Source organism: Micrasema longulum, unplaced genomic scaffold, assembly GCF_059751315.1.
Source record: "Micrasema longulum isolate JH-2025_06_02 unplaced genomic scaffold, ASM5975131v1 h1tg000666l, whole genome shotgun sequence".
Lineage (NCBI taxonomy): Eukaryota > Metazoa > Arthropoda > Insecta > Trichoptera > Brachycentridae > Micrasema > Micrasema longulum.
The window spans coordinates 7,388-26,672 of record NW_028277862.1 but is presented as its reverse complement, the minus strand read 5'-3'; the positions used below and the strand labels follow the sequence as shown (position 1 = coordinate 26,672).

Genomic DNA, 19,285 nt, shown 5'->3' with positions numbered 1-19,285 from the left:
GTTTACGGCTTTCAGGAAATGGTCTGAAAATTTCAATATTTGAGCATAGAATTAAGAATAGTCCAGAAACCGCATACGCGCATTTAACTTATTTTATAGGAGTAGTTTTACGTTTAGACCTATTAGTTTCTTTGTACACGTCACTCAGTGCGCAACTCTCCCGATTTGAATTCAACTATGCTGCGTTGAGTCGTTTGAAAGTGTAGAAATACTGTTGGGATCAAAAAGAAACAGGATGCGATCACATTTCATGTTCAAGTGGCAAATGCATGTGTAAGTAGCAAATATATTACTTAAAAATTAAATTCTTTTTCCATCTGTCAGATATTCAAAGAAAACAAAATAGATATTTTATTAGTGTTGCCAGGGTAGTCAAAATTTTTACGATTCTTTGCTCATCAAATATTATTCAACGTGACATAAAAATATCCGCTTTAGAGTAAAATCAAATTTGTTACATTTTTTTAAATTCAAAGTTCAGTAATTCAATTACTCTTATAAAATGGCCTTTTACTTATCTACTCTGTTGTGTCAATCAATATTTCCGTGTGTAAAATGCTATTTAAGAGAACTTATAATTTTTTTACATTTGTGTGATGATTTTATTTTTCGCAATCTGGCAACATTACGCGGTGACTTCACGCATGCGCGCTGCGAAAGAGGGGCAAAATGAGAGGATTTTTGGACACAGCCAGGTGTATTTAAATATGATTCTTCGATACTTCTGGACTACTCTTAATTCTATGTGTTTGAGTAAATAATAGGAACTCAAGTATTTCTCTTTTTATGGCTTTCTATCCTCTCTGTCTACCCTTACAGTGAAATGGCGTGATGGTTTGTTATTGTCTTATTGTTGTATCAGTTTATATAACCACAGAGTTGTGTATTTGAAAAAAAATTATATTTAAAGAAACAGTTTCAAATAAAATGATTGAATTTTGCTAAGCACAATTTACACGGTATTAACAATCCGTATTTTATTCACCCCTAGATTATTCCTGTTGGACATCCCACCCGATCGCTGACAATTGATGTAAGCCTGGGCAGGAATAGGCAGAGATAGGAAGTTGGAATGGAATTAGAAGATGTTTGAGTGACAGGAGAGAGATTATTACGTCGGGGTTCAGATATTCATGAGGTTTACACGCTTTATTGGACGCTTCACACTGAACTATAATGTTCCTTTTGTTCTGCTCAGAATAAAATCAATCATATTCACTACAATAATAAAATTAAGTCTACCTCGTGCTTAACTGATCAGCGCGTTTGGCTAGCATGCAAGAAGTCTCGGGTTCGAATCCCGGCATAGTCGATAATAAATATTTGTTCAAAAGGGCATTTTTACAATACAGTATTTCATTTTACCTGGAATTGTACCCGAAGCGTAAGACTGATCAAAAAAAATTCTTGTATATCTCTACATAAGAGAGTGCGGGTATTATCCTTGGCTCTATCCGACCGAGTTTCTCCAGGGTATGCTTGGTTAAAACAGTTTAGAGACTAGAAGGAATGAGTATTTGACTACACATTTTTTTCGATTGTTGCGCGGTATGGTCGATAATCGTGAGATTATGATGAGCATTGGTTTGTATATTCCTGATAATTACCTAAGACAGCGTCAGCAAAGATTGTTTCATATTCCGATATACAGGACCAACCTGCCGATTATGTTATGCCTGTTGGAAGAGCTACCGCTATGCTGAACAACATCGCTCTGGATATTGATCTGTTTCATGTATCCGAAGGGTTTTTCCGGAGCAGGATTCTCCTACTACTTTGACACTAATCTCTTTCATGTTTTTTTTTCTTTTTTATAATATGAACGTATTAAATGTATGTTTGTTGTGTATATGTTAAATTTAAATAAATAAATTGAATTGAATTGAAAAATTGAAAATAAATAAATAATGATAAAAAATCAATTAAATTCATTTCTTATTTTCACCAGGAAGGCCTTTGCTTACAATGGAAAGTTAACAGAGTTATCTCCAATTGTATGTATATAAAATAAAATCGATTTTTCCCTACAAAAATATGTATGCATACTATTTTCATTGGTAACCTAAAACCAAAAAGGTTTCAGAAATGTATTCCATAAAATTTTTATTTTTCATACGGAAAACGAGCTTTTACTTTATAGACAACTAAATATATTTCTGTGAACATTCTATTGTTATCGGGACCCTGGGCCCCGATTACAATGAGAAGTAAGCATATGTCTTCAATTTTATCGACAAAGTAAAATTAAGTCTGTATGAAATGCAAGAATACGTATACATTTTTGTCTTCTAAACATGTTCAATTATAGGTAACCGACGAAGGTGCTTTAAATGTTCTTGCAAATATACTCATTTTCGTACACAAATATCGGTATTTCTTTATATACAGTCGAAGATAACTCGGTTAGCGGTTAAAAGAACAGAGTTTTCTTCAACTGTCCATAAAATACTTATTTTTCAATGTAAACAATTCCATATTGACATATAACACTGTTGTATAAATAGGTGCGAAGGTTAATAATATAAACAAAGACGACGGGCTTAAATTAAATTCAACATGGTTCCCAGCACTACAAATGACAAAAACGAATAGAAATGTGCCTACTGTCGACTGCGACACAGTTAAAATTACTTGTACATAAACATAATTATTATTTCCTACAAAACTAGAAATGTGTCTACTGCTGACTGTGACACGGTACAAATTACTAGTACATAAACACATACATTTCTCTATAAAACACACAGTTTTCCCTGAAGATGGCTCCTGCAATGGTAGCCGAAACGTCGGATCAAATCCAACATACACGGTATCACCCAAAAAAGAAACATAATATTGTTAACACTGTTTTATCTTTGTAGATGAAGAACATTTTTTTTTTTACATTTTACATTTTATTTTTGCACCACAACAGGCCAGGAGGCCCAATTACAGTGATGAATTACATCACAGAAAACCCAGGCTTGAGAAAAATCACATTTTTTATTTTTTTTGTTCTCACCGGGAATCGAACCCGGAACCTTCCGTGCGTGAGTCAAGCGTCTTGACCGCTACACCACGGAGGCCGCCGATTTTAGAGAAGGTAATATAGAAGTCTAGGCATCTCTACAGGGCTTATCACCTGCCATTGAGTGGTTGAAGTGGCCACGTTACACACTATGTAACATTAACCATTCTGCCCATATTTGAGCATTTATATTCCTTTAATTCTTTTATATGTTGACGTTTGTAAAGTTAAAGGGCTGAAACCAATAATCCATATTGTTTTTTTATGTAAATTAAAAGTTTGTATTTGTTCTTTTTAGAGTTACGTCTAATGTGTTTTTTAGAGTTACGTCCAATGTTATTGTTATACTCAAATTATTTTTATTGTATTATAATATTGTAATAGACAAGAAAGACTTTGGTCCCATGAAGTTAAGACTCAATATTGGTAAATTAAATAATGATCGAATAAAAAAAGCGAATTTTGGGACAACAGTTTTTTTGGCATAAATCATAGGAACCGTGTTTTTTTTATTTGAAAAAAAAGAATACAAGTCACCTTTTTTGAGATTTTTTTTTAAAAACTTTTTTATTATGCATACTTATTTCAAAATCATTTTAGGTATATTTTTAGCAAAAATATTAATGTCTAAATAAACAATTATTGCATTCAGATTGAAAAATAAAAAATCGAGAAATGCAGAAAAAACTCTTATTTCTAGTAATAAAGTTTGTTTTGTTGAATGCACTTTCACAGAATTTAGTGCACTGGCGCCGGTTGCATACATGTAATCGTATAATAACTTTTCTCTCTCCGTAGATGGTGCTGATCTAAGTGTATGACGTCTGTCAGCTAGTTAATTTGAAATGCATAGTTCTTCCGAAGAGGAGTTGTGCATTGACTTTTATATACACAAGCCAACCGAGTTTGTATTTTACCATCTGTGGTGAATTAATTCAATTTAATTCCCGAAATAGTGGATCAATTTGAGATTCCAAAAATAAGATTCGCTGGGGCGTTTCATTCAGACTGTTCTAGTCATTATACAAAATATATTTGTAGTGCGTATTTAAAATAGTGATTCGGCATTAACAATCGCAGTAAACGTCAATACTAACATACCCTACTAAGATATTAAGATTATTTCTGTAAAAAGTGTATAAAATCGCGTAGACGATTGTAAGAAATAAATTATGTTTTTCTTTAGTAGTGAAAGATAAATATGCATTTGTTGATTTGGGTAATTTTATACGAAAAATTTAAGAAAAAAAACAATTCTCTCTCTTGAACAATGAACTTTTTTGACATAGGCAAAAATAGTATTTTATAAAATGTTCTCTTTGCTTATAGTGTCTGTTAAAATAAGAAACTAATCCGTTACCCAGTTTAATTTGCGTTTTTTTGTTCCAGGTCAAACAATGATAAGGTCGAGGTTTGCAACACTTTCAGTGCTGGTTCCACCCGATCCTCCTAAAATCGTCCAAGGTCCTCATTTGACAGCCACTGAGGACCAGCAAGTTGAACTGGAGTGCATCTCCGTTGGAGGCAAACCCGCTGCTGAGGTAATTTATTTCTTTTTTTTTCCACATTCACTCCTAGGTGGAGCATGTGCGCATCACCAGACGCCTCCAAGAAACCCTGTCACTAGCCAGAACTCACGCCTCTTCCCATGTCAACTCCACGTCCTTTAGTTTCACCGAATAAACCACAAAGATGGCCATCGACATCGACAGCGAGAGCCCGCAGGTGTGCTGTACTTATATTATACAATAATTCTTTTTTTTAAAAGACAAAAACATGCTACATATTTTGCCAAAGTATTTATTTATTAAAATGTACAATACAGCACTACTGTCAACTAAAATTTACATAAATTATATTATTTGTCAATTACAAAAACACGTTAAAAAAAAGAGCAATATATGTTTTTTTTTTCCTTTTTTTTTTCGCACCACAACAGGCCAGGATGCCTAATTACAGTGGTGAATTACATCACAGAGCACCCAGGCTTGAAAAAAATCACATCTTAATTTTTGTGTTCTCACCGGGAATCGAACCCGGAACCTTCCGTGCGTGAATCAAGCGTCTTGACCACTACACCACGGAGGCGCCATGATCTTATATTGTTTATTATTATTCTAATAATGATTGATTGTGTCTGTCATGCACCGGCCCGTTTCACACATATCGTGCTAATTCACTCGTTCCGGTAAAATTAGGGTGGGTGGATGCTCATTTATTATTTTATTTTTTCGTTTTATTTATTTAGTTTCTACTCGCGGGTAAAATTTTTGATAGAAAAAATCGAATGGAGATTAGTCGGTCTCATGGTGTACTGTTTCGTGTGTTTAGCTGCCATTGATAAATAAAATAATTGTAAGTTAAAACTTTTGTTTTTTATAAATAATGTTAACTTTATCTAAACATATTCAAATTATCATGTGAAAACAACTTGTTTTGTCTTCCATACTATTTTCCCCCTCAGATATGTATTCGTTAATTTTTAAGTATTTTTTATAAATATTTTTTATATATTTTTTTTGTTTTTCTAATCTTATATTTGTGGTGATATACTCATGTGTCTGAGTCATATAATTGCTCGTTCCATCTCAACACAGGACTATTAGTCCTATGAAGTTGGGACTTATGTCTCAAATAATGTACAGTCAACTTATGTATGTAAATAAATAAATAAAATAAAATTAAAAAAAATGTATCCACTCATCACCTCCTAGTATAACGTTTATAATTGTTTTGTGAACTCCAAATTTTCATGGAGCTACCAATTTGAACATGTAAAATCTACAACGCTATGATACATTTCCATTTATCATATATACCATGTTCATGGGGTTTCACCAGCAAAAATCAGATCTCGGAGATACAAATTCTTCAGAACAGAGGTCTGAGAAACATTCGTGGACTGAAATAGAATTCCCATCTCAAGGATATTCACCGACAGACAAAAGTAATTCCTTTTAAGGTGATGCCACTGCATGATATAACCAATACTATTTTGAATATCATAAACTTTTCTGCTCACACAAATTTAAAATACACATTTGGTCATGATATTCACAACTACAATACGCGTAACTCAGGGAATCTTCATGTACGAGTATCTAAATTTTGCTTAACGATGTACAGCAAAAGATCTCTGGAAAATATTGGCCATGCAAACAAACAACACGAATAGCAAATCCAAAAGTGTCGCAATTAAAAGAGATTACCTTAATCTTTTTGATAGTGAAAGTTATTATTATAATTTATATAAACGGAGTAAAGTAATGTGTTTTATGTTTCTTGCATTATGTTTTCTTACTATTTTGGATGTATTAACTATGTATGATTTTATGTTTTGTCACAGAAATGTTTTTTTTTATGTAAGGTCCCAAATGAGTTTTTTAATAACTCCTGGGAGTATAATATCTACTTTATTTTAAAAAAACAGTACTAAAAAAAATGAAAAAAAACTTCATAAATGTCCTTATTTTTAAATAACAATTCGAGACTGTGTCCTTCGGATTTATTTTTGGGTCGGAATTAGGTATATTATTTTACAAAATTCAGTACTCTATGCACCACTTAGTTCAAATAGAGAAATAATGACTTATCTACAAATAGTTTATATGTTTTTTAAATTTGTAGATCGATATTAAAGCATAGTAAGCAATTAATTCAATCAAAATTTAAAATATTCGATTGGTTGAATATTTTGAAATTCCATTTCTGCCTGCAAACAAAGCCAATTCACGATCAAAAAAGAGAATTTTAAATGCAATCAGCACAGAACTCTGAATAATATAAATTTTATGTCAATCAAGGCGGTGTTTGCTCTTTCACAAAACTGTAATTGCGTTTTTTGTTTTACGGGAAAGAGCGTGTGTACAGTGTACACTGTATAATATACACTAAACATGCGTTACAAACATCGCAACATAAAATGAGAATTAAAAAATAAAAAAATCTTTTGAGGCGTTGCCTAGTAGGTGAAAAATTCAGGCAGACGAATCTTACTATCATCAATATTGGTGTTTAGTATAAAACACCATTTATCGATACTGTTACTAGCCGATAACCTTTCTTTCCCATCTTTCCCGTGACCCATTTTTATGATACCTACCTAAAATCAAGATAAAAGAAATACAAACACAGAGCATTTGGGTTTAGAAAATTGCAAACAAAATTTTGACATTAAATCTCACTGCGTAAGAATTCTTGGAATTGTCGCACGTCGTTGTGAAATTTATTGTTATCATTTTATATCATAATTCATGGTAAACTTTTATCATCCAGTGACCAAAATAGAAGATCATTTAATGGCATTAATGGTAGGTCCATTTCCGTGCTCCTTTCTTCGATTCAAATACTCCAACTTTGTACAAAATTGATTGATTCTCGTTTTATCATTACGCAGTTCGCTTTTCGTAAACAATGGGTTTCGCTTTTGCTTTACAATAGTCAACAGATGGAAGAGTTGACGAAATGTGGATGTTCAAACATAGACAGAATAGTAAATGTTACACAATGTGCTACGAGGCCACTTAAATCAGCCAATCACAGGTCGTTAGAACCGTAAATGCCAAGACATCCATATTTCGTTCTCAAAAATGTTTCCACTTCCTCCACTCTAGAAAGCGTTTTTATATGTTTTTTTTGTGTTTTTATGTTTTCCCTTTTTTTGTAACGAATTTACCTACAATATGTTCATATTGTTCAAATATACATCTTATTATTTATTATCGATATGTTTTTGTAGGTAGGAATATATTACTTTAATGTACAAGTAGTATACTGCGTATAAAAAAACTGTATATCTACATTTATATAGTTTTTTAATAAATTAATTGAATTTTTAAAGATCTTCATTACTTTTGACATTCTTTTCACTATATTTTTACTTTAAATACATTTTTTTTTATTTATCACATCTTTTCCATGCTTTTTTTATGGTTTTCCTTTTTACTTTGTACCATGCTATGATTTTTTTAATATGTTTTTTGCTATGCATATATGTAATGTATTTTTTTATTGTCTTTTACTATGTTTCTCACTAGGTATTATCTTTTTACTATATACATTTTTTGCAGTGTTTTTCATACATTTTTTTACACTTTGTCTCTTATTTTGTTTTTAACTATGTCTAATGTCTTTATTTATTTTTCTATGTGTTAAATTTTTTAAATTAATTCTTTATTTATATATATTTTTTTTTACATTTACATTTTTTTGCACCACAACAGGCCAGGAGGCCCAATTACAGTGGTGAATTACATCACAGAGCACCCAGGCTTGAGGAAAATCACTTTTTTTTTTTTTTTTTTGTTCTCACCGGGAATCGAACCCGGAACCTTTTGTGCGTGAGTCAAGCGTCTTGACCACTACACCACGGAGGTCGCCATAAATACAATTTTATGTTCACTTTGCCCAGCTAACAAGGGTACATGCCCCGTTCCAAGCTAGGCAATTACATTTGAATACATGATAATGGTTTACAAGTTAATAGAAAGCACAGACTAATAAAATACAAACTTACTCGTATACACATTTTGATACATTTACATACACACATACACCACCGCCCATATACACATATACATATATACATACATACACATATATACACACATCTACATATACACACATACATACATACATACACACACATGTACATACACCCATGCGGACACACATACATAAATTCATAAAACATAAACAATTTATTTAATATAATACAAAACTACATGATTGCCAAATGGCACAAATGTGTATTTATTATTTTTAATATTTTATTTTTAACATCCAGTAAGCATCTCCAATATATTTAATTTATATATATATATATATATTGTTTTGACTGTCTTAGAACGTGGTTAATTATCCTTGTTCGATCAGTCAAATCAACGTTGTATAAATGTATAATTTTATGTTGATAAATTTTAAAAATATAGGGCCTAAATAAATAAATAAAAAATCCATACATTTTAAAAGAGAGATCAGTTTTTGCCATATATCTTTATTATGCGATTATAATAAATTTTAGGTAAATTTGAGTGAAAAAAGGGTCCGTTCGAAAACAGCTTGGATTAAGGGTACAGAGTAAACTCGTATACACTGTACGTGTTAAGTGTTAAAAACCCTTGGTATTATTTCACCCATTTTGGGTATAAAGGCCTGAAGATTTTCTCGGACGGTTCGCTAACAAGGGACCATTTATGGTTCTTTATCAAATCCGAAATAAAGAGCCTCTCCCACGGTAGAATTCCACTCAATTATTTATTAGAAAAAAATGCAAGGCACAGTTTAAATTTATAGCCGGACCCTAAAGTGTTCCACTAAATTCAAATTTACTCAAAGCTAATAAAAACAGCAATTAATCGACACAGACAGCGGACTATAATATTCGTATACTCGTAAACTAAGCATGCTTAAACGTACAGACTGTACGCTTTACGCAGCCTCAAAGGACTACAGTATTAAAACATTCGTGTTTGTCTAAGTGAAAATTCTTGATGGAAAGATTATTGAAGGTTATTTTTTTTTATTATCATTTATTATCATACTCGTTTTATCATAATTTCCACATTCGCACCCGTGGTGCATCCCTATACACCAGTAGCGAATGGTGATTGAAAACCCAGGCTTGAGAAAAATCACATTCAATTTTTTGTGTTCTCTCCGGGAGTCGAACCCGGAACCTTCCGTGTGTGAGTCAAGCATCTCGACCACTACATGACGGAAACCGCTAACAATAATACATAAATATTACAAACAAATATAATAATAACGTATCCAAAACCCAAGAGGAAAGTGGAAGCACGTACATAATTAAACAATCGCAAAAATTAAAATAAAATATTATTACGTAATTATATATATATATATATATATATATATATTAACATATTACAACATAGATGAAGAACATTTAAGATAAGGCAATATAGAATTTTAGGCATCTACAGGGCTTATGACCTGTCAATGGCTGGTTTAAATGGCCACTTGACAGGTTATAAGCCCTGTAGATGCCTAGACTTCTATATTACCTTATCTTAAAAGTTCTTCATCTCTGTTGTAATATGTTAATATGAACAGCTCCCCAGGGAGTTGAATCCATTCTCTGTCTACAAAAATTTTAAAAAACTCAAAATATTGTTGATGTATATATATTTCAATAAGCATCTGGACAACACGCTTAATAGTATATAAATCTCGCAACAGTCTCCTGTAATGGTCTCTTCTCTTAGACCAAATTCAGACTTGTACACTATTTCTGAAAATAGCTTTCGTTTTGTAGAACTTAATATGTCATCCAGGACATTGAACACTTTGGGCCACAAAAGAGATATTCTTCTGAGCAAACTTCGTACGTGTTTTTGGAATTGATTCATAAAATTACAGCAAAATCTCGTACGAGCATTCTGCTGTTCTCTAGATATGTACATACTCTTTGAATTTTATTTGAAATATTTTTCTGATATTTTAAATATTTTTCAGCATTTCTCCAGACAATTTGATTTATTTGTACATAAGAAAGCTATGGGACGACAAAATATTGAGTATAACGCTACAACAAAGAAATTTAGTGCTAGGGGAATTTCTATATTAAAAACATTTGCTTGCACGCGGTAAAAATTGGAGCATTTAATTTTACGGCAAAGTGTTTTTTAAACTTAAATAATGTCAACAATATTTTGAGTTTGTCCAAACTTAACTTTGTTTCCAAAAATTAATATTAAAACGCAGAAACAAGCCTATTATAGTGTGTTTAAGACAATTATTCACAAAAAATGAGACATTTATACTTTTTTTCATGAACAACATCAAATGTTTTTTTAAAATTCATTTAACAATTTGTCCCATCTCTAACATTTTAGCAAAATGATGTAATCTTGTAAGAACGTCGTTAATAATTAGGTTTGGCAACAATAGTTTGAGTTTGTCCAGTGGCCACTTTACACACTGTGTCATATTAACCATTCTGCCTATATTTGAACATCTATATTTCTTCAGTTCTTTTATCTGTTGATGTTTTTGAAAGCTCCCCAGGGAGTTGAATCCAGTCCCTGTCTACAAAAATTTGGACCAACTCAAAGTATTGTTGATAAATCCACCCGGTCCATGAAGAAGTATTGAAATTGAAAAAATAACATTTTCAGGCGTTGCCTAGCATGTAGGTGAAATAATTCAATTAGATGAATCTCACCCGCATAAATAAAGGTTTCATCTCTTTATTTTAAAAATGTAACAAGTTTTTCCAAATCAACCAGTGATAGACTGTTGTGACAGCTTTCCGGTTTCCGGGAAAGCAACCCACCAATCAGGATAAATTGCCGATGAGAACTTATGACGTCGCTCACGGAGTAATAAAAAAGTTTAGTTTGTAATCCATTAAGAGATAAAAAAATATTGAAAAACCACTGAACTTTCTCATCATTTAATATTTGACTGTTTTAACAACTGGCCTTAGAAAGCAAAAATTAACTCTTCAAAAACGCTGAAAACTCTAACACAATTATCATGAAACTAATTAGATATACAGATTCCAAAGTGAATGGGAACGCGGCCTTTACGTGTTAGCGAAGGCAGGGGTGTATCAAGTCGCTCCGGAATGATGAACACCCAACAAGATAAGGGTGTATTTATACCGGGGGTGCTTTTATTTATTGCTCCACCCCTGGTCAGCCGGCCAAAGCGGGTAATAGTCGGTTGTGAATAATGGGACAAGATATGATAGGCAATTAAAAATTTATACTTCCTACTTCCGTTTCAAATGGACCACTTACTATGCGTAGTACCGGGCCCACAAAAAACTTTTTTTCCGCTATAAAATGAATGACCAGAATCTAATGCGGACTTCGAGGGTTAAAGATCTGGGAATTATTATTGTGAGTACCCTGACATTTCATGATCAGATCGAAACAGTTTGTAGCAGTTCGCTGAAGATGTTCAATTGATGATTCAATTGACTTTCTGCCGGGGTTTTTGGTAATACACGAGTACTGAAAATGATTTATAACTCGTTGGTACTTAGACTAGAAATTGGCTCGATAATTTGGGAACCGAGTGAGTTAAAGTACTCTCTCTTGTGTCAAGAGGGCTAAAAAGAAATTTCTTCGGTTTCTGTACATGCGGGAGTGCGGATATTATCCATGGCTTTATCCCATCGAGTTCTTCCAGAGTATGCTTGGTTACAGCAGTTTGAAGACCATAAGAAATGTGTATTTAATTACGCATTTCTTTCAATTTTTGCGCGGTATTATTGACAACCCTGAAATTATGCGGAGCATTAGCTTTTATGTTTCGAATAATTACTTTAGACAGCGTTAGCATAGACGGGTTTAAATTCCAATATACAGGTCTAATCTGCCAATAGTTATGCCTGTTGGAAGTGCTATCTCTATATTGAACAATATTACTTTTGATATAGACACTTTACACGTCTCTGAGGAAGTCTTTTGTTACAAGATTATATTACTTTTTTAACATTATTCTCTGGATATTATGTAAACCAATGTGTTATTTTTTATAGATACCTATTTTTACCTTTTTATATTCATTATTTCAATATGTATGAATTAAGATATTTCATGTTGTTATTTACATAGGTATGTATGAATAAATAAAATTGAAATTGAAATAGTGTTGTTGGCGTTTTTTGCAAATCTGAAGCGACCGTCCGCCTCTTTATAAAGACTAGTGAAATGAATATAAGCAAATATTCGTGTATATTTTGTATATCAGTTTTGAGATGTACCCGGTTGGCTATTCGTCAGGACAATAATTACCCTAACATACAAATCCCACAATACACCTTCATCATAGTCGTTGCACAAATACATAACCACAACTTGATGATAGGACACATGCTATAAGAAGCAAACGCTTCCGTGTGCAACGTTTTTTTTAAATATTTAATATTGCGCGGTATAAAAAACAAAGAGAAGAGAGTAAGGGAGGAATATTTATTTATTGATGACCATTTTTTTATGTGTTTTTTTAATTTACTTTTTAAAATATTCTACATGTCTACAAATTAATTAAAGGGTCCCGCCCACTAGGGAAACCTGTTCTGAGAAGGACTGTACAGTGTTCAAATTGCTTTTTTTGCGTATTACACACGTTATTCAAATACGTTTTTTATTACTCAGATTTTAATTTTCCTTTTACTTATTTTTTTAAATTTTATTTTGTTTATTCAGAAAAACAACAGCAAAACAAAAAAAATTCACACAATATTATAAAAAAACAAAAAATAAAGCTAAATCAGTTTTCTACATAAATACAATTCTAAAACTCCAGTTCAGTTAGATATAATTAGATGTGGAAGTGCATGTGTGCGAGTTTTTGTGTGTGAGGATGCGTGGGTAAGTGAGTGGAGTGTGGTTTTGGTAGGTATGTAAATATGTGAAGGTGTGTATATGGGTGTGAGGGTGGGTTTATGGACAGGGTGAGTGTGTGTTTGATACGAGTTAATACATCTTAAATTTATAATGTTAAAAAAAACATGCAATGTAAAAATATTTTTTTTATAAAGAGACATATTTTTTTTTAAATCAATAGTTATTGAATTCTTATTAAAAAGTGGGTAACTGCAGTTAAATACATCTATGCTATTAAAAAATACATTATAACTCAACTCAAAGCACATAAAAAATCTTGTTTAAAAATAAAACATGGCTTTTTGAATGTAGAATATTTCCATATTATTTGCAAATACTATATACTTTTTTTATTAGTGTATTTTTCCACACATATATAATTTACATAGAAATATAATTACAAAAATACGCTTTAGAAAAAAACATCTTAAAATTAAGCTATAACATAAATTGGAAAAAATGCCCACAAAGACTTCAGCGCCTGAGCGTGGGCCATTCCTTTTTTAATTATTAAAAAGTTTATAGCGATGTAAATATGGTATGACATGACCATGAAAATAAAAGAAAAGAAAAATAAAAGAAAACCCAAACTAACATATGCTGGTATTACGAAAACATGATTTATTTGCAGTATGCAAATATTTTTAATTTCAATATATTATTTTTTTTATCTTTGTAAAATTTTAATTTCTGTATCGTTGTTAAATTGGTTACAAAATAAGAAAAACTCAAACTGTAAGCATTAATTGAACGCTTCACTGCAAAAAAGTCTACTTTAATATAGTTTTACTAATTCAATATTTTCATTTCAGATAACTTGGATTGATGGCGACGGAAACGTGATAATCCAGGATCTTCACTACTCCAGCGAGCTGCTGCAGGACGGCAGACGGGTGACAGCCAGGTCCATACTGAGACTAACTCCTAAGAGGAAGCACCATAACCAGACCTTGACTTGTCAGGCACAGAACACGGCGGATAGAGCATACAGATCTGCTACAGTATTCTTGGAGGTAAGAACATTCATGTTTTACAGTTTTTATCTACATAATATAAGGCATGTCGTGATAAAATTTTTCAAAGGTCAGTCTATCGTCAATCAAAAGACGAGAATTTTTGTTTTTTTGCGTTTATGCTCTGTAACCATCCTCCAATTAATAATGAAACGCCGAACTGTCGAGCAACGCTTGCAAATTAGCTTTGTTAATCAGTGTTCAATACGCCAAACGTATAGGGCTCTTCGTAAAACCAAGAATTTAATTCGCGACAGTGTGGTGACAACGAGATGTGGCGAGATTAAAATAATCGAATGAATCACTAATCGAACGATTAGTCATTGAATTAAATAAATAATCGAATGATCCATTCGGTTCCGGTATTCCGTAGAGTGAATTTCTGCATTCGGGCTTTACGAATCGAATTCCCACGAGTCGATTTAACGAGCAGGTAAACACTAAAAAAATTTTGAAGAAGTTACAACTACATCATCTTGAAATCAATGAAAACATAAAATCGGTCATTTTAGTACAGAAAACTTTATCTTGGGCAGACTTTAATAAGTCAATATTGATTTCGGGGTGAAACATGATTAAACTTCTATTACTGAACCAATAAATTTATAATTAAGAGTTATTTTCTTTGCTTTGAAAAGTTAGTAAGGCAATTAATAATGCAATTAGAAAAATACATCTTTTTCACAAAGCAATTTATTTTTAATTAACCCCATATCAATTCGTTTAAGAAATTATTTCAAGATATGAAAGACTTCAAGTTATTAACTTTTAGTGGAGGTTTTTTTTCCGTCCTGTCTAGAGGTGAAAAGAAAGACGTACAGGTGAAGAAAGCAAATATTAAAGACTGTATTTACGAAGACAATAACTACTCTGTGACAGTAGCGAGTTGCTGAAATTTTGTGATCGTGTCGCTCTCAATTTTTTTTGCAAAGAAAACCTTTTCATGATAAGGTTGTCCTTTAACAATTCCAATGGATCTTGGTAAAAAAAAAAATTATAGTTTTCATGAATTCGCTGGATTCAAACGCCGAGGGGTATTCAGTCACAAGCATCGCTGACGTGTGCGGCCAAAGTATAGTACTGTTCCAGCGTTATCCTGCGCGGTCACGACTAATCACGGAGTTGGGACAAGACAATATTGTATCGTCCACATGCATTATTCAGTAATTTTTCAATTAACCATAATGTAATTTTTTCTGCGCTATTTTGTATTTTTTATTAGTTTTCCAATTTTTTCGAAATTATTATACTACATAAACTTCATATTTGAAGCACTTATTTTGTGGCTATTCATTATAATAAAATAAATTATTATAATGAATAGACCTATAATATAATGAATGTAAAACCAATTATTTTTTTTCACCAACCGGTTTTAACGCGAACGAGATTCTTTGTCAAGGTTTACGTAATTGATAAATTCTTTTGTATTTTATTATTTTAATGTTTACTAAATGCTACACGTGGAGCCAATAAATAATGTTTTTTTTTCCGTAAAAGGGTGTTAATTTGAGATGAATATTTTCGAAGCTAAAGGGTGGACTAAAATAAATATTGTTAATAAACATTTTTTTTGGCTCTACGTGTAATATTTAGTAAACATGAAAAAAATGTAATATTTTTCTCGTAGTTCTCTTGATTCGGGGTCCACAAAACTACCACGATCCACGAATATGGACAGAATTGTAAATGTTACATGGAGTGTAAAGTGGCCACATTAAACCATAATGTGAATGGTCATAAGCTCTGTTAATGCCAAGACTTCCATATTCCCTACTCCAAAATATTTTCAACCTCTGTTGTAAATCTTAGTAAAAAAAAAGTGGTTTTATTTACTTTAATATTCATATTTTACTAAACCTAAAAAAAAATACAAAAAAATATTCAAAAATGTATTCACCTTTATTGTTTTAGAACGAATAAGTCAATAATTTAATGCATGTTTACCGTACACTGCGCAAATATCACAAGCAGCTTTGGTCGATTTTTTTCCTCGATTGAATGCAAACAGAAGCAGGTGTCAGAAATTTTCACTTTCATCTACCTGACATTCGATTTTGAAAGCTTGTAAACAAATAAAATAATATGTGTAACATAAAAATAAATTCAATATCTCATAGAGCAGCAAATTTTGTTTTGAATAGCGTACAACCTTTCCATTTTGTTTTTAAACAACTTATTTGGACAATACAATGACAATTTTGTCTTGTCCCAGCTCTTTTAACATGCTCGACCGTGCGAGATAGAACGCTAGGACTATACGGAAATTTGTGTTTGTTGAGAGCAAATTGAAAAAGAAAACTTTATTATAAACCAATTAAAAAAAATTTTTTAAATATATACCCATTTTCACCAAAAAAAATTTTTTGGAGCGACACGTTCACGTCAAGCTCGTTTGCGTTCATATGAGGACAATACGACCGGTAACCGCGCGTGGCGGTGGGGGTAATCATTGATCCGTGGGGATAGCCTGCTCGTCTATCTCGGTGGCGATGTTTACGAACAGTTTTTTTTCCAATAAACTGTTGTTTACACGTGGTCAATGTTCGAGTTTTTTAGTTTGGTTTTAAGCCTTGACAAAAGAACAGTTGTGCTCTGAAACCGATCAGCATATTAATTTGTGATTTAGAACACAGTTAATACGTATTTATTATCAGTATGTATTTGGTTTAAGTTTATTTAGCCTTTGCCAAGTAAAAATCGTGTTCAAAAACAGTGTCATATACAAATGTTTTAGTAATTTTGGACTAAAAAAATACGTTGTAAAATTATTGTGATAAAATTTTGATTTACATCAAACAAATGTTTTTGTTTTTTGAACAACAGAATATTTTATAACAGAGAACGTTGTTTTAACAAAACCAAGCCAATACGATCCAGGAGAACATGAAAAACAAACAGACAAATATAAAAATTCAGTTTTCCTAGTAACAATATTATTTCGAGTTACCTATTATAACTACAAGGATATAATTTTTCCTGTGTTTATTTTACCCGGGAATAAAAAGGATTCCTAAGGATACTCTATAAATCACATTACGGGGAGTTTTACTTCCTTTGAGGAGATTTCAGATTCGATTTTTATTATTTTTGATGTAAATAGAAGCTGGAGACGGTTTTGCCAGACGTCAAAACCTTTGATCCAAACCGAATTATTTTATTCTTTTAATCTAATGTAAGCTTCTGTACATTATTTATTTGTTTATTTGTGCCTTATTAAGTTAAATTATAACATCTTAGGAACTGGCGCAAATTATTGTATTACAACAGAGACGACAAACATTTTAGAGAAGGGAATATTGAAATCTAGGCAGGGTTTATGACCTGTCATTGGCTGGTTTAAGTGGCCAGTTTACACACCGGAACATTCACCATTCATACATACATTCCTTAAATGCGTCCATCTGTTGATGTTTCCCGGTCTTTCCAGTTCTTTCGTCTACCAAAATTTGGACAAACTCAAAACATTCTTGGTAAATTCACATGGTCCAAGAAGAAGTATACATATTTTTTTAATTCAGGCGTATGTAGGTGAAATAATTCAATCAGATGAATATCATTGCTTGCTTTAGTTCATTTTTGTCCAACGGAGCATTTTTAACGAAATTGTACAGGAGTTCTGAGAAAGCATTTATAAAAATTATTTTTTTTAAAAACATATTCAAAAAAATATATGTAAGGGGTTTTTTAACAAGTTTTGTTTTTTTAACAAGTTGTTGTCATAATTTATACTTTTTTCTTAAAAAAACTTTAAAGCTCAGTTCTGCCGATTTGTATTTTGTTTGCTTAGACATAAACAAATCGAAGCGACGATTTATCAGGGTTAAATTCTTCCGATGAGCTTTCGTTAGCAAAGCAGATGAGATTAAATCAAATAAAAGGATTAAAACAGTATGTGAAACTCAAAATAATATCACTACTTTACTGAGCTTAAACATAAAATTATAAGTACAGTAGAGTTACAATTATCCAAATCAATTGGAACCGTACCCCAGTCTATTTTAATTTATTACTGTATACACGTTAAAAATGAGGAAATAAACTGTTTTAAAGAAGAAGAGCTTTCAATTAATTAAATAAAAAGCAAACACTATTACAAGTGCTGTACATTAGTATAGTATGTACGTACCGAACTGTAAATAAAAGTCATTGTTTGCTGACCGTCTCGGTCAAAGTAAGCTGTTTGACTGTCATCGTCCGTTTTTAGGCAGCCAAGTCACACTCAGGCTGACGCTCTATACTTTAACGTAGTTTTAAGGCCAGCAAATGCGTCACTAGCTGATGGTCTCGTGTCTGTTTTGACAACTTCAACATTTCTTAATTTTTTTATTAATAAATTTCATGAAAGGTACATGTTTTCTTAAAATTCTATACATATCTACTTTTACACATCTAGTAAATGTTATCACTGTAACACTCCAAAAAAAGAGACTTACTCTTGTGCTTGGAATGAGACATACACTGTTGTAGTTGATTATTTAAAAGAATTTATACAATTTTAAATATAAGTACATGAGAAAAAAAATAAAAACAAAGGATATATAAAGAAAAATCATAAAAAAATTATTCATTCATACTAATTAAAATTTAATGTAGTTTTAACATGTGTTCAAAAAAAATCTTTAGATTTATTTTATATTTTTTTACTGATATATTATTTTTAATAGTTTTTAGTTCATTGGGAAAATTATTTTAATTTTTTACACCTTTGAAGACAAAGCTATTTTGACTATGACTCGTGTGGAATTTAGGAATTTTAATATTTTGTTGGTATCTGAGAGACTTATTCATCTCAAATTCTTTTATTTTTTCTTCTTTATAAATTTGTATAATAGAACTTATTTTATAAAGAGTGTCTACTGTATGAATCTTAAATATTTTAAATAGACTTACCGTATTGAATG

At 31.6% G+C, this 19,285-nt stretch overlaps 1 protein-coding gene across 1 annotated transcript in view; it reads left to right on the top strand.

The window, feature by feature from the left end:
* The window catches only part of LOC148279784 (irregular chiasm C-roughest protein-like), a 59,155-nt gene extending 43,780 nt beyond the window's left edge, over nt 1–15,375 (top strand). Inside the window, exons 4-5 of the mRNA XM_088229413.1 lie at nt 4,397–4,548; nt 14,181–15,375. Of these exons, the coding sequence (XP_088085539.1) occupies nt 4,397–4,548; nt 14,181–14,681 (653 nt within the window). The 3' untranslated portion in view covers nt 14,682–15,375. The remainder of the gene's footprint in view (nt 1–4,396; nt 4,549–14,180) is intronic.
* Nucleotides 15,376–19,285: the final 3,910 nt, after the last annotated feature.